The sequence below is a fragment of the Tyto alba genome, unplaced genomic scaffold (assembly GCF_018691265.1).
Source record: "Tyto alba isolate M040663 unplaced genomic scaffold, T.alba_DEE_v4.0 Super-Scaffold_48, whole genome shotgun sequence".
Lineage (NCBI taxonomy): Eukaryota > Metazoa > Chordata > Aves > Strigiformes > Tytonidae > Tyto > Tyto alba.
The window spans coordinates 4,898,070-4,921,455 of NW_024881324.1; the positions used below are offsets into that span (position 1 = coordinate 4,898,070).

A 23,386-nucleotide genomic window follows, 5' to 3' on the forward strand; every position below is an offset into this window, starting at 1 on the left:
GCCACTGTAATGACTCTTGTTCTCTAAGAATCCAAAAACAATACAGAAATTGCCTTTAACAGCATCAGTTACAGATGCAGGATACTTTGCTTTCCTATCCTGTGGTTGACTCGAGTACTGAAGCTGTAGTCAAATTTACAGACAATGCTATCACCCCTGCCTGGAGCGCGGGAGCTCAGACGCCTCCATTACATGAAGCAGGCCAAGAAGGTACAATTCTGAGAATTATTTCTGGAAAGACTCGGAGCCAGCATGGCTCCATGGTGGAGATATAATGAACCATAATGGTCTTCCTTATCTCTACTTTCTTAAAGGTAAACATTTGGACTTCCCAAATATGGGTCGCCTACCCAAAAAGCAGCATCTTGAGGCTAGAATGAAGCGAAGAACGTGTTGTGTGCTCCACATCTCCTACTCTTACATTACTGACTGCATCCCTCCTGCCAAAGTGCCCTCTTGACTCCCTGACACTGCCGTTCTGAATGACCTCTGGGGGCACAAGCGTTGCAGGGATCAGTACCACTTCTTGAAAAATGAGCACTTCACCCAGACCCAGCTGCTGAGAGGAAGCCCTGCCTCAGAGCAGTGGAAAAACCTTTGGTAACCATGAGTCTGCTTGATCTTGTTCAGCACACTGCCACACTGCTCTGGGCCTGAGGCCAGAGCTCTGAAACTTTTTTGTCTAAGAAAACTGCTGCAAAGATTAATTTTGCTCTAGAAGAACTAACTGCCCTCCATTCCGTTAATATTCAGGCTCGTGCTGAAGCCACACAGGCTCTCAGACACCACAAATCAAACAGCTACCACTGGTGGGGTAGACGTCAAGCCAAATCAAAACAAAGCCCCCTGACAATGGCGTGTTGATGTTTGTGTCTTCATCAGAAATGCCAGGGCCTTCTGGAAATTCAAACTTCATGACTGGAATTTAGGATTTATTTTCAGCTTCCAAAAGAAATGTCACAAATGAGATCTATGAAGAGCATTCTTGTGCCACTGGGCAGACTACTTCCCTGATCTGAATTACTGAAACCTTCACAGACCCATATCTTTCAGCTGGCATAAATTGGTGTACCTGCTGGGTGTCTGTGGTGTGCTTTTTGGTGGCAGGGGAGGGGGCTAGAGCAGTGGCTCCTGTGAGAAGCTTCTCAGAAGCTCCCCCGCTCCAAGTTAGACCCTCCTCTGGCCAGGGCCGAGCTAATCAGCAATGGTGGTTGTGCCTCTGCAATAATGTATTTAAGAAGGGGAACATGAGAGGGGGTTGGGACTTGTGAGGAGATGGGAAAAGGATGAACAATCAGGTCAGCGGAAGGAAGGAGAGGGACATGGGGGAGGTGTGCCGGAGCAGAGACCCCCGTAGTGAGATGGCAGAGCCGCCCACTCTGCTACCCATGGAGGTCCAAGGTGGAGCAGAGCTCGACCTGAAGCCTGAGGAGAAATCCACTCCAGGACAGGCATCTGAGCTCAAAGGCAGCCGGGACTCTGAGGAGAGAAGCAGCTCCCGCTGTTGTGGTTCAGCGCTGGGAGGGCTGCAACACGCGGAGGGGACCCACGCCGGAGCAGCAGGGGAACAGCTGCGCCCCATGGGGAGGAATCACACTGGAGAAGGTTCGTGGAAGACTGCCTGCAGGTAGAGGGGAGCCACGTGGAGCAGGGGAGGGATGTGCACCAGCTCCCGAAAAGGAAGGAGAGGCAAGCTGACTGTAACCCCCCCATCCCCTGCCCCCTGTGCCACTGGGATATTGGGAGCAGAGCTGAGCCCGGGGAAGAAGGGAGTGGGGGAAGGTGTTTTGGATGTGGTGGCACTTCTCACTGTCCCACCTTGTCTGTTAAGTGTTGTCTTTGTTACCATTTGAATTAATGGGATGGGGTGTTTTTTTGCCTGTGACCATAATAGGTGAGCTACTCCTTGGATGGATTCTTTGAATCATTTCTGCTTCACATTCTCCTTCCCATCTCTGATGGGGGAAAAGTGAGTGAACAGCTGCGTGGTGCTCAGTTGCCCTCTGGGCCTAAACCACAACAGTGTAATTACTGATATCAAATGAACTAAGCTGATTTATGCCAATTGAGAGCTGGCCATTATAAATTAACAGATATTTATGAGCTTCTCAGAAGTCGAAGACCCATGTACAAATTATTCCACACTACTTCATAAATTAGAGATAACTTCTTGAGTTTCTAGTTTGCTTCTATGTTCTTTGAGGAGTGATAAATTCACCAAAGTGACAGTGGTAAGTAAAATTTTTCCAGTAATTACTAACACTGCCAGTTATTTTGAGTGAAACAAAGGCTACAGTTGTTCCCAGTTTTTGCTGTAAATTATACAAGTGCCAGCACATGCCTGGACATCACTTTAAGTGTTTTAAGATCTGAGTGTGATTTAATTTTTGCTTCTATAACATAAGACAAATTCTTCCTGTCTGTTTTCATTTTTGGAAGAGACTCCTTGCACTTGACTGATTACATTAGTATCCCACAGTTTCCATTGCTGGAGGTCTATCTGATTCTTGAATACCAGAATAAATTACTTGGAGCTCCATCTTGGCACCTTCCATAGTTCTATGACATGACAGTAAACCATAAAAGCTCATAGAATAGAGTCTTTAAATCTGTGAAGTGTAAGAAAAAACAACTGACTAGCCAATGACTTGGTACAAAAAGTAGGGAAGTCCAACATTCCCTTAGTCACCTACAATAAACTGAGCTTCAGATTGTCATCAATAGTACATCACAAAGTGAGACCTTAATTAATTATTAATTGAGTTGAACATATGTGTCCTCCTTCCTAAGGAAAGGAGAGCCAAACATTATGCCACAAACCCACACACATTCATGCAACTTGTTTCCCTGATTATTCACTGAGACATGCACATGAATAAAGATGTCCCTGAGTACCTATGCAGTGAAAGCTAGAATTTAGATTTAGGCTTCTATCCGAGAAGCCAAATGCACCAGAAATCCTTCATGCATTTATTCACCACATATTGTGCCAAGCTGTAGAGTACAGATTCTTATTTTACAGATGAAGCACTGAAGCACAGAGAGGCTTAAATCCAGATCCTGCGGACTACTTAGCCATCTATTCTCAGTTAAGTTTAGCACCTCTCCGGGTCTGTGCCTAAATGATTTGACCCATGTCATTCATGATGCTTGCTCTAGAAACAATGTGTCTTCCATAACTTACAAAGTTTAAACAATTCCAGTCTTACATTTAGTCACCGGCAACCTGCCCATTTAAGAAATGCCATTTATGAACGACTATAAAAAAATTGCACTGTCTCACAAATGTTAACTGAGGGTCACTGCTTGTTCCTAGCTTCATTTTTCTTAGGAGAGCAGAGTAATACATTTTTCCACAGCTCTTTAGCACCCTCTATTGTTTTCTTTTTCTAATAAAAAATTTCACTCTGAATTGCTCTGGCATTGAAAAAAAAAGAATATATGCAAAGTCTTCTTCTAAAGTAGCATAAAAATATGAATCAGTAACATAGAAGTGTGCAACCAGCAAACAAGGAAAACAAAATAAGGCTGTAGGTACGTTTCTATACCAATTCGCTGACTCACCAAAAAATGCTTTATTGAAAAGAGAGATTTTTGCTACCTACTTCAGCAAAGAGTTGTGCCTATGACTGCAACAGTTTTGTCTAATAATACCTGAGTAGTGGCTGCAGAATTTAACCTTATAAATGTAAACTGGAAACCAAAATACATAAGAATATACTAGAACAACTACGAACAATGTGAAACAGGTCTAAAGGTTTGTTAGGTGCTCTCAAATGACAAACTTGTAAGACATAAGTCAACTGTTTTAGATGGTTACAAAAACTGTCAAATGGATTAAGTTGGTCAGACTACGTGGCTACACATTATTAATAATTGCTACAAACTTCTAGCAGGGGGCAACCAAAAAGCACAACACAGAAACCACGCGCTCAAAGAAAGATTTAACTCTGAATTGGACAAAGTCTGTTTGCAAGTGAGGAAATACAGTTGATCTGAGGATCTTCTGGAAATTCCTTAAATTCCATATGAGGACAGGCTGAGAGTTGGGGTTGTTCGGCCCAGAGAAGGCTCTGGGGAGACTTTAGAGAAGCCTCCCAGGGCTTAAAGGGGGGACAGGAAAAGTGGGGAGGGACTCTGGGTCAGGGGGTGGGGGATAGGATGAGGGGTAACAGTTTTAAATTGACCGAGGGCAGATTTAGATGAGATGTAAGGCAGAAATTGTTCCCTGTGTGGGGTAGAGGCGCTGGCCCCGGGTGCCCAGAGCAGCTGTGGGTGCCCCCTCCCTGGAAGGGTTCAAGGCCAGGTTGGACGGGGCTGGGAGCAAACTGGGCTGGGGGAAGGGGGCCCTGCCCGGGGCAGGGGGGTGGAACTAGATGGTCTTTAAGCTACCTTTCAACCCCAACCATTCTGTGATTCTATGACTTGAAATCTCTGAAGCTGCTCAAGAACAATTTTCCTGGTTGCCACTTAAAATGCTTGTTTCCATTGAACTCACAAACTTGTCATCATTCTCTGAATTAACTCTTTTTACCTTCCAAATGAGGATTATAACCAAATATTAAAGTAGCACGTGTAAATTTTGATAGACCAAAATGCAGAGCCTGAAAAAGTTTCATGGAAGATAGAGAGTCAGAAGTAAAATCCAAGAGTCATGAAGGGCATGAAGACTTGCCAGGGACTTGCTTGTCTCAGGCTGCTTCATAGAATTGTCTCACGCCAGAACAAGACAGAAGGGATTGAATGTGAGGCATGAAGAGCATCTTCTGGTCCCTGGTACAGGTGGTGGGGCAAGGCCAACATCTTGTCTAAATCCCTCTCTTATATTTAGGACCTATCCTGTGACATATCTAGTTTGTCTTCTCTTGCTACCTAACCCTGACAGAATCTTGGGTGTTCCAAATCAGAGGAAATTTGATTAAGTGGAAGTACTGCTAAATGTCAGACCAGAGCAGATACCACAGCATCTGATCTTAAACTCCATTTAGTCACAAGTGAGATAGCATGTGAAATGGCAGAGCAAATAATTTTCTGTGCTAACCCCACAGTTGCCAGGATGAAGTAACTGGTAAAGAAAGTTCTTATTTTTCATCACTCTCGTAGCAGCAGTGGTTGGTTCAGAGAGTTCTGTGCTCTCACCCTCTTCAGTGCTCCGCTAAGACATATTCTGAAAAACGGATGAAAAGAATATAAGATAGCAGAGGTTGGTAGTGTTCATATATCAAACCAGACATTTAACATTTACATGTAAAGATTTACTGAAAACTACATAGCAAATAGAATAGAACTCGCTTAATCCATGGACCTCCAGGGAGCCAGGAAAACATATCAATGTCCCAGCCTTTCCATGTCTAGACAGGAACTTGGGCCAGCTTCCGTATTCCTGTGTTAATTTGTTTAACAATTTTAATGTTGTCATCAATTTTTAAACAACAGTTAGAATCATTCATTTTACCACAAACACTCCCCTCTTTGGCCAGCAAATAGTCAAGAACCATACAATGTTGGAATATTGCAGTTCGCATTTGTGTGGCTTGATCTGCCAATAGACCAAGGGCACAGGCCATCTCATTAGTAATGATCTCTAGGACAGCTTTTAATCAGATAATGTGATTTAGATTATAAATAGGTCCTTGAGCACTGTTAATCCACTCATCAGAGTTCCAGGTGGCAGGCACATAATGTTGTATAATACATTGAGGGGTCCACTCATCTTTGCCTCAGATTTGGCCACTTCGACCTGCTATAGAGGTACCAATGGATCACCAAAATTGGTTAAGATCATCATATACCTTAATACCCAATCCATCACCTCCGTCCTCCAGGAGTAGGAAAAACAAGGGATGGATTACCCCCACATAACACACTCCAGTTGAATTTGTGGGTAGCTGTTTGGAGGCATACTGGCCACACGCCAAACAGTGGCCCTTTTCACGCTCGGGTAGCCGTTTTCAAAGAGACCATTCCAGTCCTCTGAGTCTATTGGTGGATCATAATATAATGTGGTTCCTGGTTCAAATAGTCCTCCTACAATTGTTCTGTCTCCATACTGGTCACAATATTCACACATCCAAGCCCCCATTTCACCTTTCCACACACAATTACATCTCCATCTACTTTGATTGTTACTAGACCAAAATTCTTTGAACAGTGTGCGGGTTCCATTTTGGTGTTGCCATGCCCACTGGTATACTCGAATAATGTGATTTTTTGCTAGTGGTGTTGTCTCACATGCAAAAAGGGAGTCAAGGATCAAATGTTTTATCCCTCATGGCTGCTTCACAACCTTCTCCACTAGGTCTTGTAAGAGGACATCTTACCCAGCTGCCACTGGAAAGCTTAATATGGGTTGAATTCCATTTAAGGTGGCTACTACTACAATCAAAAGGACTACAATAGTGGTCCCAGCAGTCAAATCCTGGGGACAATGTCCAATTGCATTTACTCATTTCAACACGGATTCCATTAGTCTGGGTGCAGTTCAAACAATATGCCAAACCAAAAGGCACACCGCACATCCAACAACTAATCGGATTAAAATTATTGGCTACTTGTTGGCCTAAAACAACAAATTCATTTTGCCATCACAAGTTGAGAGGGGGAGCGCAGAAGCTTGACCAGATATTAAAGGCAGCGATGATGGTCAGCCAAAACATCACCTATGGTGGTATATTACACATCCTGTAAATATTAACAAAGCAATTACCATCAAAACTATACAGTCAACAGTTCCATATGTTCTTCCAGGCAGGCTTCGTAGTCTTCACCTGAAAGAGAAAAGAAAGCAAACTCGGTCTGTTTCAAGAGACTGGAAACAAACTGTTGTTACAAAGATGGGACAATCCACCCTGTATTAATCTTATGTTCCTTCCCAGGAGCATCTTTTGCCTTCCAGGCATACTTCCTCACTGGGGCTTCTAGTACCAGAGGTATGGCTCCTACAGTGGGGAGCTCGACCAAAACTGGCTGGCCTGGAAACTGTAATGGATTTTTGGAATGATCAGAGCCATAAGGGGCTGGCATAAGGGTTGGGGCCTTCAGACAGAATGCTGTAATTTTTGGACATCTGTTTATTCCCCAATGGCTGTTAAGGCTGGTTATCACATCCCATAACCACTCAGCCCATCCCGACTTATGTAGTTTAAGGAAGCGCTTTAACAAGCCATTTGTTCTTTCCACAATCCCATTTGCCTGTGGGTAATAAAGCATATGAAATACCCACAAAATTCCTTCTCGGGTTGCCCAATTGTGGACAATTTTAGCAGTAAAGTGAGAGCCATTATCTGACTGAATTGACTGTGGTTTGGGGAAAGTACCAAACCAAACTTTCAGAACTTTTACCGTATTTTCTCCTGTTGCCCTAACAAATGCCTCAGCTTGGACTAGCCCTGACACTATCTCTACCCCAACTAACACGTATTGCTTCCCTTCTGATCTTTGTAAGGGGCTGATATAGTCCACCTGCCAGGCCTCCCACAACCCTTTTCCTTCTCTCAAGAGTAAGGGATCATCCCTCAATAGTTCAATTAGAGAAGGCACATTGGGGGTGGCATCATCAAAACCCATCTCCTTATTTGCCAGTTTATTGGGCCATCCTATCACCAATTTTTCTAACTTGTCCATTGTCAACCCATCCACAAGTCATGTGGGATCCCCTTTTGCAATCCCTTTGTCCACAGGCTATTTCGCTTGCTGGGAATGTCCCTCCCTCCGGGTGGTTTATCAAGGGGTGTTCTTTTATCGCCTCTAAGGCATGGAACCATTTTTATTTCTGCTTGCCTCGAACCCCAGGAGTCTCTTTTAGTGCTGGAGGGTTAATGGGACCATACTGGTGCCCATAACTGATCCTTCCATAACCACTTCCTGATTTTGGAGGTACTTTCTCATGGTGATGGAGAAGAACTAGCACCTGGGGGTTGAGACATGCCATTTGTCTGATACTGTTTGTTAAAACATGCCCTTTGTTTGTTAAGACATGCCGTTTATCTGATAACACGGGAGTTGCTAGGAGAGGGCTGGTTCTGTGGGTTGGACGGGCGGCAAGGGCCCAACGGGCTGGCACCAAAGTTGTAGCTGGGGAAACCTGGCACCAGGGGCTAGGAGAGCATGCGCCAGAGGTAAAAGTTGAAAAGTTCATGAAGAAGAGGGAGCCTTACTTCATCCTTGAGATCCCAGCCCATGACTACCAGGAAAAACTGCGCTGGTGCAGAGAAAAGACAAAGGTGGGGCATACGGAAATGATTTCTCGGAAAGTTTATGAATATGATGTATCATTTTGGGCATAAAGCCCTGGGACATATGGGTGTGCACTCTTGTGGAGGAGCGATCCCCTGTTCACCCAGTGCTCAATAAACATACCTTCTTTATAACCTTACTGGTTGTAAAGTCGTTATTCCGCATATCAACAAGCAGTGCCTGCAAGGAGCAGTCTGTAGATGTTTCACCTGATTTCTTTCTCCTTCAAGTTGTTCTTTCAAGTCCCCCACTTGTCCCTGAAGGGACCGAATGAGGTTTTGAAGGGATTCAGTAAGCTAGAATTCCACAACTCAGCCACTCTCCCCAGCTTCTACAGCAGCAGCCAAACTGGCACCAACAACAGCACAAACAATCACTTTTCCCTTTCCCGATCTCCCTCTTGCATCCTTTTGCAAGGAACTCGTTCTATCAACTACACCCTTCAAATTATACCAATTCCCCTCAGCCTGGTCCACCCCAGGCACAGAGGGTCTCACCTTATGTTTTTCTAAAAAGTCAAACAAAACTTCTTTACCCAAAGGAGCAGTCTTATTATCACTCATCTTGTATATAAAGCTGGGAAGCGGTCATCTCAGGAAGGCAGCACATAAATTTTTAAACACAACACAAGCCCATCTCCTTTACGTTCCCGAGAGATTTAATGTATACATTAAAATACAGTTACCTTAACAAAATAGCTTGAATCCTAGAATATTATTTTGATTTTAGTTTAAAATATGGCTTTGATTTAAAATGGAGCTATAGCAGCTTTGAGAATATAAAGCACACTAAGGCCCTTAGGAATAGGTAGCTAGAATGGTGTGTGCCTTGAACACGGTAAGAATCGTTATGGACTCTGAATTAAAACAAGGGGTACTGGTTATGGACCTTGAGTCAAAACAATAGGTACCAGAAGATGCTGGGTTTGGTTGGGAAGATCAGCCAAAGATGAAATGAGCATGAGCAAGGATGGAGTTCAGTCAGTGCACACAGTGAGGAAGACTGACCACCAGAGGAACCCCGTCCAACATAACCACGCATGCGTTAGAGACATCTGCATGTGATAATGATTTCCAGGAGATAACATGAATATGCTGATCATTACCCTCCCCTCATTCTATTCAAATCAATCAGTAAAGGTGACCAATGATTTCTGTAGAATAGGAATAGGAATATAGGTAAGGTGAGGTAACTGAAAGCCAATCATTATTAAGGTCAAACTAAACTTTATGAATTTTGTTGATCTTATGTAACCATGACTGCTGAAAAAGTGCATAAATATGTTGTGCTTTGTACCTGTTGGGGAGCACGGCTTTGGTGGAGCTATCCCCTGTGTTCCCCAGTGCTGGAATAAAGGAGTGCCTGCTTATCTGCTGTGTGTAGGGAAGTTCTAGTCACGATTGCGACCGCTAACAGTATGGCAATCTCATTTCAAGGGATCCTGTCTGTGATGCCGCTTAAAATGTCCCGATCCAATGTTGGGGGAGGTTTTGATATGATCCCAAGAATGAGATTAAGACACAAATGAGGTCAAATGCTGTACACTAGAAACAGCTTTTGTTATCAAAAGTAAATGAGGTAGCAATAGGATAGAAGGAAAAGGCAGAAGTCAAGTAAGTAGTCGGGATAGGGTTGCAAGGATAGTCATCACCATGGATCCAGGGTGTCCCAGGGGTCCATGTCTCTCAGTGGTGCTTTGGCAATGAAAGATCAGACCATCATACGGGGCTCCTCTCAACAGCCCTTTTTATCCCTATTTGAGGCTGTGGTTTCCGTAACAATGACACACGAACGCATGTTGGCGAGATGTCTCTCACCAGTGCTACCTTGCAGGCAGGCAATCGTTGAGACAAACAACTCAAGACAAACAGTTCATAGTTCAGTCTCTCACAAAAGCCAAAGCTCTCAGCCACAGAGGTGTTACTGGAACAGATGTTTGATTAAAATTAAGGCACAAACTTCCAGTAAATAAACAAAAAGTACGCACATAACCTTGTGTACTACATACTCATATTCAAGAGCAACTTCCTCAGGTATGTACCAGCACAGGGAGAGTTCAGCAACACAGTAAAAAAATCTTCTATCATATCTTGCTTAGCAAAATTAAGGTAGCGTAGGCATACAAGTGGCCTCAATAGACATCTTGTGGTGTAGAGGAGGACTTTTCTCACTAAAAGGGAAAAAATAAAACCTATCTCAGTGAAACAGAAATTGTCAGCAGAACATACACATATTAGGCTTTGGTACGCACATTTAAGCCACAAATCAGAGGAAGGCCCTGAGAAGAGGTGGGAAAAGCCCCTCAGAGGTGAACAAAGTTCAGAGGAAATCCGAGGAGCCTGTGATGCAGCTTTTCAGAGTAACAGAAGTTAACACAGAAGTACATCAGCTTCCCTCCTACCCCTCAGTTCATGTCTTTACCTTCTCACCAGGACATTAACTAAGAATGCAATGATCTGGCTCCTCTTAGCAAAACAGTGTAAGCTTAGGGGATAGATGATGGGAAATTTGGTTGAGAGGAGCCTTGAAAGATAACATTGTTGCAAGAGGCCTTCACAGATAACAGGGTACCCATATGTTAATTCCGGGAACCTTATTGTCTGTGAGGAGCAGCCGTCTGGGTGGGACCAGCGGTTACTGACCCAGATAACTCAGCATTGAGACAAAGGTGAAGAGTACACGGAGAAGACTACTTGCCTTCCTCCAGAAGACCCCGGCCCACGACCCCAGCCCACGAGCACCAGACGGCAGTACGCCCGTGGCAGAAGGAAGAAACTTATGATATTGAGTTCCCGGAAATAATGACAATAGTTACGCCTATTCCCAAAACTAATTGTAATAAGCCAGCCTACACTAATGAACAGGCATGCTTTTCTATCATAAAAGAGCACTTGCTCTGTGAGACGGTGTGCAACCTAGGAGGAGCGATCCCCCTTGCACCCAGCGCTGCAATAAACGTAACTGCTTTATAACTCTTTGTGACTTGGAAGGTTTGTTTCTGCTAGTAGGAATTAAGGAATCTGCTAGGCCTTACAAGGCAGGGACAGGGGCACCCAGAATCAGTTCCCCAGCTCCAAAGAAAGAAAAGTTCATCAGCATGTCAACTCAGGGGAGGAACAGGGAAAGCAGAGAGCAGCAGCTGTTGATCGGGGGTGGGTGAGCAGCCTCTTCAGGCCAGCTTTTCAGAATGCAAATCACTTGTACTATTTAACAAACCATTCTGATTGCACAGCTCTCCTAAACTAGAGACCTAAACTCAGTGATATAGACTAGCAGACATTAATCCTTTTTCTCCACATTCTTATCTTAAACCTTGGGTCTTTCTGCAGATAATAAAACAATACACTGGAACATCATGCCTGTTCTTCAAATTTTTCTAGTACACATGTGCTGGTTTTGGCTGGGATAGAGTCAGTTTTCTTCACAGTATGTAATATGGGGCTGTGTTTTGGATTTGTGCTGGAAACAGTGTTGATAACACAGGGATGTTTTAGTTTCTGCTGAGCAGGGCTCACACAGAGCCAAGGCCCTTCCTGCCCCTCACCCCACCCCACCAGTGCGTGGCTGGGGGGGCACAAGGAGCTGGGAGGGGGCACAGCTGGGACAGCTGACCCCAACCGACCCCAGGGGTATCCCAGACCATATGGTATGGTGCTCAGCTGGAAGAAAAGAAGAAGGAAGGGTTGGGCATTTGGAGTTATGGTGGTTTGTCTTCCCAAGTCACTGTTACATGTGGTGGAGCCTGCCTGCCCATGGGAAGGGGCGAATGAATTCCTGGTTTCGCTTTCCCTGTTAAACTGTCCTTATCTCAACCCATGAGTTTTCTCCTCTTTACCCTTCTGATTCTCTCCCCATCCCACACAGGGGAGAGTGAGTGAGCGGCTGGGTGGGGCTGAGCTGCCTACTGCAGTCAAGAACAACACACAAATGGGACTTTGCAGCCGATAAAGATGCAAATCTCAGGGACCAGCATTGAAGCAGAGACCAGCATGGGAGTGGGTGCAAATATGCCAACTGATGTGGCAACGTGCAGGGGAGCAGAGAGGAAGAAAGGGGGGAGTAGGCAGAAAGGCACATAAGAGGTCGGTCAATATGCTCACTGCCACAGTCTGTCCTATCTTCTCAAGTCCCTTCTCCACTATCTCTGCATAACCCTGCTCTATATCCTGTGTGTCTATGTGCTGCAAGAGCTGGGTGCCAGCTATAGGGGGGAACAGCACGACTGGAATTGGTGCCAGCTACTGGAGCCAGACTGGGGGTGTTGGTGCCCCAGGGCTGTGGCGTCAGCTACTGGAGTGAGTGAGGGGGTCCCAGATGCTGGGGTGGGAATGGTTTGTGTCCCAAAAATCAACTACTGGTGGGGACTGGCATGAGTGAGGCAGGTGGGGGGCTTGGTGCTGGCAGTTGGAGCGGGACCGCAGGTCATGGCCCATGCACCCGGTGCTGGCTGATGTGGGGTCAAGCATCTCTGTGTTCCCCAAACCCAGTGTGCACGGGTTTGCTGTCAAACTTGAAGCTAGCTGAGCCAGTGAGTACAAGGGCCTGGGTGTAGGACTGGGGTATTAGGCAGGCAAAGGGGCCGTGCTCATATCCAGAAGGACCTGTGAGTAGGGGATGTGTGTGGGACAAGAGCATGTGCTGCATGTTTGCTCACAAGCACCGACCTGGATGAGCCAGCAAACAGGGGACCCACAGGGCGGGTAAGGGCCAGGATCTAGGCAGCAGCACCGGGCAGCCAGTGCCAGTACTCAAGGGCTCTACAGATATGTACGTGCTTGTGAACCTGGAGAGCATGGTGTGTGTGTCTGCACTAGTGTCCTTCCGTCTCTGCCAGATGAAGAGGGAGAAGGGGATGCCTGTGCTGGTTTTACGTGGGTCCTGTACACAGATGCAGCTGAAGACACGGCTTGCCTGGGGCACTCTGTGACCAACCACATTAGTGTTGCGCGTGCCTGCGTGTCTCTGGGACACAAGCTCAGCTTCAGTGCTGGTTGAACCTGCAGGTGGGGGAAGCAGCAGCTACATCCCTCAGCCCAGGGCACACACATCCCTGCTGCTCAGGTATTTAAGGCTGGGCTCCAGTAGCTCTGCAGGAGGAAGCCTGGGCCAGAGCTGCTGGAGGTAGTGGCCACTCCTAACATTCCATAACAGAAATGTGTTTTAGGAGAACAAAGTGTTGGAAGAGAAGCTGGATGGTCTTACAGTTATTTTGCAGTTCCACCAGTGCCTCACAACTCTGTTTTGTCTTGGTGGCTTAAGCCACCGCAAAAATTTTCTAGTACAAAACATGCGGTTCATCATGTGGAACCAGTTAGGGCTGTTAATGAAAATTATTTCTTCTCATTATTGGTGATAGGGAGCAGCAAGAGTGAGGCTGCTCCAGGAGAGAGGAGCCAGGGAGCAGAGGGTGGCCACAACACAGGCTAGGCAGCACCCTACAGCTGGGGCCCAGGGCCTGCAGAACCTCAACTAGGCAAGCAGAGCCAGGTAGTGAGAGCAACAGCTCCCAGCCAAAGCCAATCCAGGAAATCCAAACATCATTTCAGGACTAGGGCGGGATCCAGGCCCACCTACAACATTGCTTAGGGGAGTACACTATGCCACAGCCTGAGCTGAAATAGGATTTGTGGGCCCATGGACAGGGGGTGGACAGGGGTCCCTGGTAAGGTTGCTTAGGGCCATTAAGGCCCAATACTGTCCTCAGGGCTCTGACAACTGGATTCCCAGATGACAGCAGGTTTAAACCTGAGTAAATATTATTTTTCCTCTGTTTAGCATGTATGTGTCAACTGGAGGCTGAGCTGTATCCTTATGCTGTATTTAGGTGGGAAGGATAAAAAAGCACTGGGGCTGGAGAGGCTTCACCTCTCCAGAATATGAAAGGGACATCTCATTGCATACTCCTGACCTGTACCAGCATTACTCCAATTCTATTTTTTATTAAAAAACAAACAAACAACACATTGTCTTGCCATTCTAATGTCTGATCTCTTTTTAAATATAGCAATCATAGAGCCCACATAGCTGAAAGGCAGGCCATCATTACTAGGCTATACCAGTAAAAGCCATTTCCATCACATTACACAGAACGCATTTTTCAAAAGACAAAATCCAAAGATTCCAAAGCTTACTTTCACACTGCATACTCTTGTATCATATGACAGATTTTCCCCTCTCCTCAGGAGAAAACCCAGGAATATTTACCATGCAATTGCTGTAACCTAGTGTACAGCTATTCATCTTACAGATTTTTGGGGTAATTGCAGTTGCCCATGAAAACTGAGAGGATTTGGAAGATGGTTTCTGGTTAGTCTGACAGAAATGGTGGAAGAGTGCAAGGAAGAATAACACTCCAGGCCACTGCCTCTCCTTCAGCCTTCTCTTAACCATTTGCCTCTGCAAGAACAGCAAGATTAATTGCTCCCTTAACCAAAATGCCCCTTGGAAAAAAACCCAAACCAATCAACCCAAAACACACCACTTCCGACCACAACAAGAGGTACTGTCTAGCAGAAACTCCCAGTCCCATCTGGCAGCAAGGACCCACTATTTCTAAAACAAGAAGTTTCACAAGATATTCAAAACGCTGTGGAACACCAAAGGCTATACGGAACAGGGCTGGATAACAAATACAACCAAGCATGGAATAAGGAAGAAAAGACCTCAGAAGACAACCAGGAAATAGAAGCAGGGGCAGTACTCCTGTGAGTGAGACTTAGCCATGTTCCTGGCGGCTCAGCATCAGAGCCTAGATCCAATCTCACCATGTCTGATGCCATGATGACACAGGTTGTATTCCACCTGGAAAGGGGAAAAAAATGTGATCCATGGATAGCTTTGTTTCATACCAATTGCTGAGTCCACACATGCCCTCAAGTGCTATTCATTCTGTACACAGGTAGAGACCTTCAGTGCCTACATGAACAAGGTAAATCGGACTTTTTCTCATCCTCTCAGGCCAAGAGCTAAACACATCGGCTCAAGCGCTAACAGAACTACTGACATATGCTGGAGCAAGTCAGATCAAAAGATACAACCAGGTACAACCAGAAGCTGCTGAGCTGTTGGTGCTCCTTAGCATCTGTTATGTACTAGCAGCCACAGGAAGCTCCACTGCCTCAGACACATTTCTTGCTGCACAACATGCAGCAGCAGCAAGTTCATCTACACCACTGCTGGAAAAGAAGTCAGCCCAGTCCCACCTCAGGAGGGCTGTGCTTACCTGCCCAGGCAAATACCAATCTGTCTACCCTCCAGGCGGCTCTTCTGCTCCATGGAGGTACAACAGTTTGCTCGGAGATCCCTTAACTTGGAGCTGCATTGTCCAATACTGAATATCCAGCAGCAGCTACAAAGGTCAGTTCTACCTCGAAGTTTGTCAATGAGAAAAAAAATGCTACGTTGCCTTCCCCACAGCTCAAAGCATCCCAAAAGTGCATACACATTTCAGTTTTGCTCCCTGTAATGCTCAAATATGCCAGCTCCCCAGAGTTGTGTCTTTCATAGTACATAACTCTTCAAAAAAATGGCCTTCTAGATGAGGAGGCATTTTGAGTAATTTCATAAATACGGAAATAATGTCCATCCGATGGCTGCACCTAACAGCGTATCACACAAAAGCACTCGAGCAACTTATGAAGGTTTTTGGACGTCACGGAAAAGGCCCCAGGTTGGAAAATGATTGAGATTCCAAAACATTTAGGCAAGTGCTGGGATAAAATACTGAAGAGAAACATCCTCATGGAGCAAGATGAAGTGGACAATTCTTTTACTTACAATATCTGTAAAGAGAAAAAAAAAACACAAATCCAGTTTAGAGCAGGAAAAATACTTTAAAATTACATCTACAGAATGCCACCATAGGAATACAATGCTTCTACCACTTCTGACAGAAGGATGATTAGACACATCATGATGTAATACTGAAGTCCTTGAGGGTCTATGAAGCATTACTAAAGTCTCTATGAAAGCTGATACCAAAAAGGAAATATGTAATGTATAGGTCTATAACGCTATACCCATGATTTAAATCCTTCTTGTGAAATTCTTAGCATTTGCACTAAAACCGATGTTCTAAGGAAGAACATAGGGGGTTATCAAAATAGGATATAAAACCCTGCATAGACTTCTGCTAGAAAGAACATATAACTTCTATGGTTAGAAACAGAAGCTGCACAAAAGACATTTTGGTATTAGAATCAATTTGGCACTGAACATTAGAAAGCATCTGAGGAAAAAAAACAAAGCTAACACATCAGTAAATCCCAGGTTTTATGCTAGAAACTAGGGGCTTCGTTTTAAGACTTTCAAAAGAATAGTACCTCAAAATAATAGTAACTTCAAAACAAAGACAAGATGACACCTATGATTATCCAGACTGAGTATTCAACTTGATGCTTATAAAAGGGCTTGGCTTGATTTTTTTTTTTAATGTTTTCTTCCCCAGACACCTAAGGCCTGAAACTTACCACCTAGAAATATTAAGTCCTCAAGTACAGTAAAACCAGTCAAGTTTCAAACAGACAAAACAGAAGATACGCTGTTCTGCTGAGACTGCAAGTATGACAAACATCCCTCCCTAACTGGAGTTTGCAAGCAGAACTGTTGAACTTACTGCACAATGCTTTTGTGGGATTGACCTGCTGCCCAGCAAGCAGCTGCTGCAGCTTCTTAATGTCTATGCGTGCCTCAGCCATGCTTTCCAGATCTCTGTCTTGAGAACTTTGATATCCATCCTCTGATGCTAAAAGTAAGAACACAACACTTTTAGTCAAAACATCAGGAGTTTCAACACCTACAAGGACACACCTAATAATCACTGAACAGCTGGTACTCAAATGGGGTGTTTTTCAGAAACAGCAGTGCAAGGAAGAGAAAGCCCAGTTTTCCTCCAAACTGGTAAAGGATACCAGAAGAGATTCTCCCCACACACACAAAGCAGCCATCGGTCACTTTTACTTTTAAGGTTTCATTTGAAGACTTCAAAGTACTTGACACGCTTTTGTAAGGACTAACAGAAGGTAAGTACTGTTATCAGCATCACACTTAAGTAACGAGATCAGACAGACACAAGAGGTAACAAACAGGGAAACTTACGCCAGGGAGGATTTCCCAAGTCTTTAAAATGTGTTGTTACAGACACTAAGTCAGTTTCTATTTTCAAGTTCATTTCTCCACTTAAGTTTGCTTCAATCACCTGCAATACAACCAATCTCGATTTTAGGCAAGCCGCTTTTGCACTGCAGAGTGAATAAAGTGCAGTTCTGTTCAAACACAAGCTACCAGAAGCACTTCGGTGCCTTCACAGCTCAACTGTACTTTTGGAACGTGGTTTGAACATTTGAATGTTCAGCTACAAATGGATTTCTCATCATTCCTGTGTGAATTATCCTAGACCAAGCTCCTTGAATTATGAGAAGAAAGAAATTCAGTTGTTCTCCAGTACTTTTAGAGCAAGTACTGGCTTTGGTAAGTTCATATGCTGAGGAAAAGTCTTTAAAATACGACAGTGAAGCTGGAGAACTGCAAGATTTCCTTCATTTCCTTCCAGCTTTTCAACAAAGAAAGGCACCTACAGTCGATATGAACAGCCCCAAAACCAAACTATTCCAAAGCTCCATACTTACTAACTTTCATGTCAGTCAATTCTGGTAACTGAGCAACAACTTTAAAAAAAAAAAAATTCAAACCTCTTTTCTGGCCAACTGCAAAGGGCTTCTTTCAACGGAAGGCCCATCAGCACTCCAGAAACCCAGAGTGGACTGGAAACCCACCATGTGAGAGTCTAAAGGACAGCTTGATATCTATTAGTTAAGGTTTCCTTTAAATCCTACCTCAAGTTTACCAAAAGTTCATTCACACAGACATCTAACACAGGACCTACTTAACAAGCATTTCTTTAATTAAATCACTTAAACTCTCCAGCTATCTTTCTGAAGGACCACAATTTCTTACCAGCTATAAAGAGAGGCTTGTAGCAACACAACACCATGTTCTTTCAGGGATTCACTAAGAGCAGCACCACTTTCTGGGAAGCCCAGGACAAACTCTTTAGTGTAAATCCTAAAATAAATCCCAACATTCTCTTCAGTCCTTACACAGTCTTCAGGTGCCTTTAGTTCAATGTCTGACTCATGCCAAAGTACGATAACATAGGGGCAACAGTTTGGGCAACAGCGAAACATGCTATAACCAAGACAAAATAAGGTCTGTAGGACACATGCCTGAAGTGCCTTAACTTACAATGGAATTGTTGAGATTCTTCATTCTCTCCACAACACTCTTCATTGTTTTCAGCACTGGAAGGTAAATACTGACCTAGAAAGACATAAGAACTGCATTCGCACAAATATTTTATGTGTGACTGGGATGTGATGCATTCATTTCTCCCTTCAATTCTATCTTACTTTGGATTCAGTTATCTGTTGAGAGCAGGGAGAACAACACTTAAATCAACAAATCAAAGGAACCTTTTCCCATTATACCAACAGGCCATCACTCTCGCAATTGCTTCAGACATACTATCACAAGCCTGTGTTCAATATAAAGTAGAGACAGGTCTTTGCAGATCAGATTCTCACATGAACCCTTATCTGTGTTACTGAACAGTTAATAGTTACTATAGCCAAAAAGGAAAGAACATGATTGCCACAGTACTGTAATCATTTCTGGAACTGCATCAGTAAAAATCTGAAATACCAGAACAAAACACATCAAGTTTCTACTGTGTCATGTCTTCCGAATTTAAATACTCTTAGCTATAGAGGTAATGGACATCCATATCCTCAAATAGGAGCACATTTGCACTAAGACCTTTCCTTGCAACTCTGCTAAAAGTCAAAAAGGATATAAAGAGGATATATAAAAATTGGGAGGAAACACATATATATCTAACTCTGCCAGGCAGGCCATGAATTTCAGAAAGAACAGATTATCTGAGCCACCTGTTACCTCAACAGCTGAAACAGTCTAAACCTGTGTGGTTTGGAGGTGCTCCTGCCTATGCCTAAAGCCATGCAAGTCCTCTACTCCTCCCCTCCTCCACCCCGAATATCACAGCAAGAACTGGTAACCACCTGCTCTGTTTTTACAGGATCTAGACTCTCTTGTCAAGATGGAAGCCATGTTCCATCCAAACCTCTAGCCTCTCTCTAGCCTTCCCTTTCCTTTAATCTCCTCTCCAAAACCCATCAGTAGTATACTCCACAGCAACAGCATTCCACTTGCAACCTCCCCTTTCAGTAGGGAATATAGAAACAGAAGCTTACATCAAAGTCTGGCACACTGGGCTCTCTGAAGTCATTCCACAGTCTTCTAGGAATAACCCCCACAGGAATGTCATGTGTCACAATCCTACTGCTGCTTGATAAGGATGGCTTGAGGGAGAGAGAGGATGCTTTTGCAGTTAAAAACAGGACTTGAGTTCTGAATTCAGATTTTTCACACCCACGCTAAGAAGTAACATAACTGAGTGCCCCAGACACTCAGTTCCAGTTTTCCATAGGCTCCTATTGGTCCGCTATTAAGCGGACTTCCCTTCTGAATAAGGAAGAGGTTGTGAGGTATCAGTCATTAGTCATAAGCTATCATTAGAGCTGAAGAGGTCAATCAGTGAAGAGGTGTTAACAACAAAAATCGTTTGGAAGACAGAAGTTAGAAATGGAATGGCAGGACAATCAAAAGCAAAACAAAGAGCCAAACACTACACCAAAATCTTCTTCACCTAATGGCTTCAATGAGAAAGCAATAATCCACAGAAGATTTAGAGAATGAAGGAGTGGAGAAAAGCAGACATTAGAAAAAGGTGTTTCAATGACAGCTTTCATTCCTCCTCCACCTGTTCCTTGCCCTTGGAAAAATACAAAGCTGGTTCTGTGTGCTACCAACCATGGTGGCAGGAAATGCTAGTGAAATGGAAAATGACATTTTTCTTTATTTAGTTTTCTAGAATTTCATCAAAGACTACCACAGCTTCTATTTAATCTTAGGAAAAGCACTTAATTTTTAAGAGCTTATTCTGAATAATGAAGATAAAAGCATGGTTACACTTACTAGCTCCACAGCAACTCTGAGACAGGGACAATGTTTGTTAGTCAACTTCATCTTCACTGCCTTAGCACTCTGGGCGGTTTTTAATGCTCTTGATAGGTTCTCAGGCACCAACTCTAAATAGATTTCATTGTGCTCTGCAGCTACTCCTTCCATCTGAAATTCATCGAAGAAATTCCCCTACAATTTTTGAAAGTTGGGAAATAAAGTAATGCAAATGGAAAAAAAAAATACAAAAAAAAAAAAAAAAAAAAAAAAAAGACAGCGGGCAAGTTTTAACTACGAGACCTTAAGCTCAGAACTGCATGTGTACAATGGGAAACTTTCCTCTGCCTGGCATCACCTACAGGAATCAACACAGGCTGCACAAGCAAGAAGGCCTATCGCTTTAGGCCAAATCTATTAATTTCAGATCCTCCTCTAATACCTGTAAGTCCTCAAAACCAAAAGTATGATGTGAGTTACACCTTCCCGCTTCCACTTTTGGGCAGGCCCTTGTGGGCCAACACGCACCAAAGCTTTACACTGAAGTGACAACCAAGGTAAAGAAGATGTCTAGCCAGAAACACCAGGCCTGTGCAACTTTAAAAGGCAGTCCTGAAAACAGAGTGCCTTCAGTGACCTGACAAGCCTTGAGAGACCTGGCGTCCCTCAGGCGAGCACTGTGTGTGCAGGAAAATGCCTCGTATCCCAGACCCAACTGCATGCTTTGGTTTTTCAATGACATGGGGTTACTGAACTTCCCCGGGCTCACCTGGCACAGCTCACACCACATACTGACGCCTCCATTCCCGACTTTATCAGCGAGGATGAAATACACCTTGCTGACAGTCAGGCGCAGCGTGCAGGTCTTGGCTAACTTGGCAATGGTGTTAACTACACCTGGTAGAGAGAGAAGGACGTTACAGCACCTTGTTGCAGGGGAGAAACGTTCAAAACAAGCGAAAAACTCAGCTCGTGCTGCTGCGGAAACTCCCAAACCCCTCGGTGCGAAGGAAAGTGCCCCACGCTGCATGCCTCCCCCCGGGAAAGGCCGCTGGGCCCGCGGCTCACGGCGCCCGCGGCCTGGGCCCTCACGGCGCCCGCGGCCTGGGCCCTCACGGCGCCCGCGGCCTGGGCCCTCACGGCGCCCGCCGAGGGCCGCCGGTGCGCACCGCCCTTCCTCTTCCCTTTCCCCGGGAAAATCGGCCCCGGCCGCCCGCCGAGGCACAGCCGTCCTCCGGCCCGCCCTGCCCCGACATACTCACGGCTGAAGTGGTTAAGGCAGGCAACATCCACGATCTTAGCCCGAAATCGCATGGCGGCGCCCGGCCCGGCCCCGCCCGCCCGCCGCGGCAGCACCGCCCGTGAGGGGAAAGGGCGGCCTCCGCTGAGGGACGGGCAGGCTGCAGAGGCGGGGCTGGAGAGCTCTCCTCAGAGAGAGAAAAGCTTCTCGGCACCCCCAGGCTGTACGTATAAATGCAAACGTCTGTGTGGGTCCCCGCCCAGGTGTGCCCAGGAATTGTCTTCTTCGAATCCAAGGGGCCCCTTGTAGCAGAAACCATCTGCCCCAGGTAGGGGGGAGGCCCCTAAGCAGGGTCCTGTGCCCAACATGAAGCCATGGCAAGGGAGGAAAGCAACAGTCATGTGAGAAAGTAGAACTAGAGCTCTCTAAGGGGCCTTTCTTCTTCCCTATCGCTAGGCAGGCCACCCAGAAAAAGGTGGTCAACCCGAAGTGTTTCGAGAAAGGATCTGACAGACCAGGCACCTCATGCAGACACACTCCCTTTTCCCAGGGCTAGATCAGCATGGTATGCAAGGATTTATGAAGAGACTGGAATAGTTGAAGGAAGTACAAAGCGAGAGAAAACCTTGCTTTACCTGTCCCTGCCCATATGCAGCATGCTTGTCTCCTACAGGAGTCTTGGTCTTTCGCCTCTACGGGGTTCATTGTTCCTTGCAGTCCTTGAAAACAGCAGCATTTGCACAGTTTTCTAGTGCTGTCCTCTTGGGTTCTTCAGGATTGGTGTGCTTTTGTCACACTGCAAGTTCCCCAGGTAAGCTAAATTGCCTTTCTTTCATTTGATTGTGAAATACTCTTGGGATGCTGCATACAGTGCCTTGATGCTGTCTTTCAATACAGTCATTATGAAGAAAATTAAAAGAACAAAAGAAACGACCTTGGGTCTACATACTAACAGAAAGAGAAAGTTTTGGGGGAGGTTATCCTCTGGCTGTTTCACTTTGCAGAAATCAGATGAAGATTTTCCTAGAGAAACCAGTCCAATGCAGCAGGGTTTGGTAGAATCAATCCCAATTCAGATCTTTAACTGATAATCTCAGCACTGTGGTTTGATACACACTGTATTTTTCGGAGTAGCATTTCCCTGATAAAACTCATCCTAACAAGATGACAGTTCACTGTTAAATCTCTTACACAATGTCTGTGAATATATTACACCCTCACCTTCTGTGAGTTCCCATTTCTGTTGGCTACTGTTGTCAAATTGGTCCGAGAGGCATCATAGGGCCCATTGGTCCCCGTGACTACAAAAATGGTTCTTTATCACTCCAGGCTCTTCTTTTAATCGGTGGACCCCTAGGTGAGGATATGGCTACACTGGAACATGGGGGATCACTGATAGGTGTACCAGGAAAAGGGGAGTTAAAGTGGGAAAGTAGCAACTGCAAAGGTGAAAAAAATTATTTGTAGAGGGGTGATTTGGAAATTCTTGATAAGTCAGGGGTGAATAAGGAGGAACTAGATGATCAGCCCGCTGGAGTTTGACTTGCCCAGATTGTAAGAATACCTAGGAAGAGCTGTAACAGCAACAATTTTATAGTCCTCATCTTGAGAGATAACTGGTAGGTCACCTACTAGGTTAACCCCTTCCTGCGTTAACCTTCATTCACATTTAACATCTTGATTTTTGTCAGGGTCTCAAGTTCCAATTTAAGCCCAGTTGAGATCTTCAAAGCTAACTGTTCCTTTTCCTCCTTTCCTTGCCTGACAATTATTTCTACTCTGTGCTCCACTATCATTTCTGCTAGTGGTGTAGCCCAACATTTCACACAGCAGTCCCCACCATCTGACAGTCAGTGAAAGCAACTCCATGACCTTTGC

At 44.9% G+C, this 23,386-nt stretch overlaps 1 protein-coding gene across 11 annotated transcripts; it reads right to left on the reverse strand.

The window, feature by feature from the left end:
* Positions 1 to 4,342: 4,342 nt before the first annotated feature.
* HUS1 (HUS1 checkpoint clamp component) lies at positions 4,343 to 21,653 on the reverse strand. 11 transcript variants are annotated; one of them, XR_006166897.1, is made up of 11 exons: positions 21,531 to 21,653; positions 21,038 to 21,165; positions 20,287 to 20,463; positions 19,503 to 19,610; positions 18,478 to 18,552; positions 17,332 to 17,431; positions 16,850 to 16,978; positions 16,012 to 16,016; positions 10,244 to 10,405; positions 6,707 to 6,767; positions 4,343 to 5,167 (listed from the first exon to the last, which is right to left on the reverse strand). XR_006166897.1 is itself a non-coding variant. In XM_042806841.1 (10 exons), exons 1-9 carry the CDS (start codon positions 21,580 to 21,582, stop codon positions 6,723 to 6,725), a joined length of 819 nt encoding a protein of 272 aa, XP_042662775.1. In that variant the 5' UTR covers positions 21,583 to 21,653; the 3' UTR covers positions 4,343 to 5,167; positions 6,707 to 6,722. The 11 variants fall into 11 exon arrangements, 5 of the variants coding, with proteins under 5 accessions (XP_042662775.1, XP_042662776.1, XP_042662774.1 ...); XR_006166892.1 differs by having other exon boundaries at positions 15,458 to 16,016; XR_006166893.1 differs by lacking the exon at positions 10,244 to 10,405 and having other exon boundaries at positions 15,458 to 16,016.
* Positions 21,654 to 23,386: the final 1,733 nt, after the last annotated feature.

What these genes read in the sequence shown, in the direction of transcription:
- HUS1 (XM_042806839.1), bottom strand. Translation starts at nt 21,582, where the DNA reads ATGCGATTTCGGGCTAAGATCGTGGATGTTGCCTGCCTTAACCACTTC. An exon ending in TCAGAGTTGCTGTGGAGCTA is followed by an intron (nt 19,611 to 20,286) that starts GTAAGTGTAACC and finishes CTCTCCCTCAAG; the next exon opens with CCATCCTTATCAAGCAGCAG. An exon ending in CTTGGGAAATCCTCCCTGGC is followed by an intron (nt 16,979 to 17,331) that starts GTAAGTTTCCCT and finishes TCTTACTTTTAG; the next exon opens with CATCAGAGGATGGATATCAA.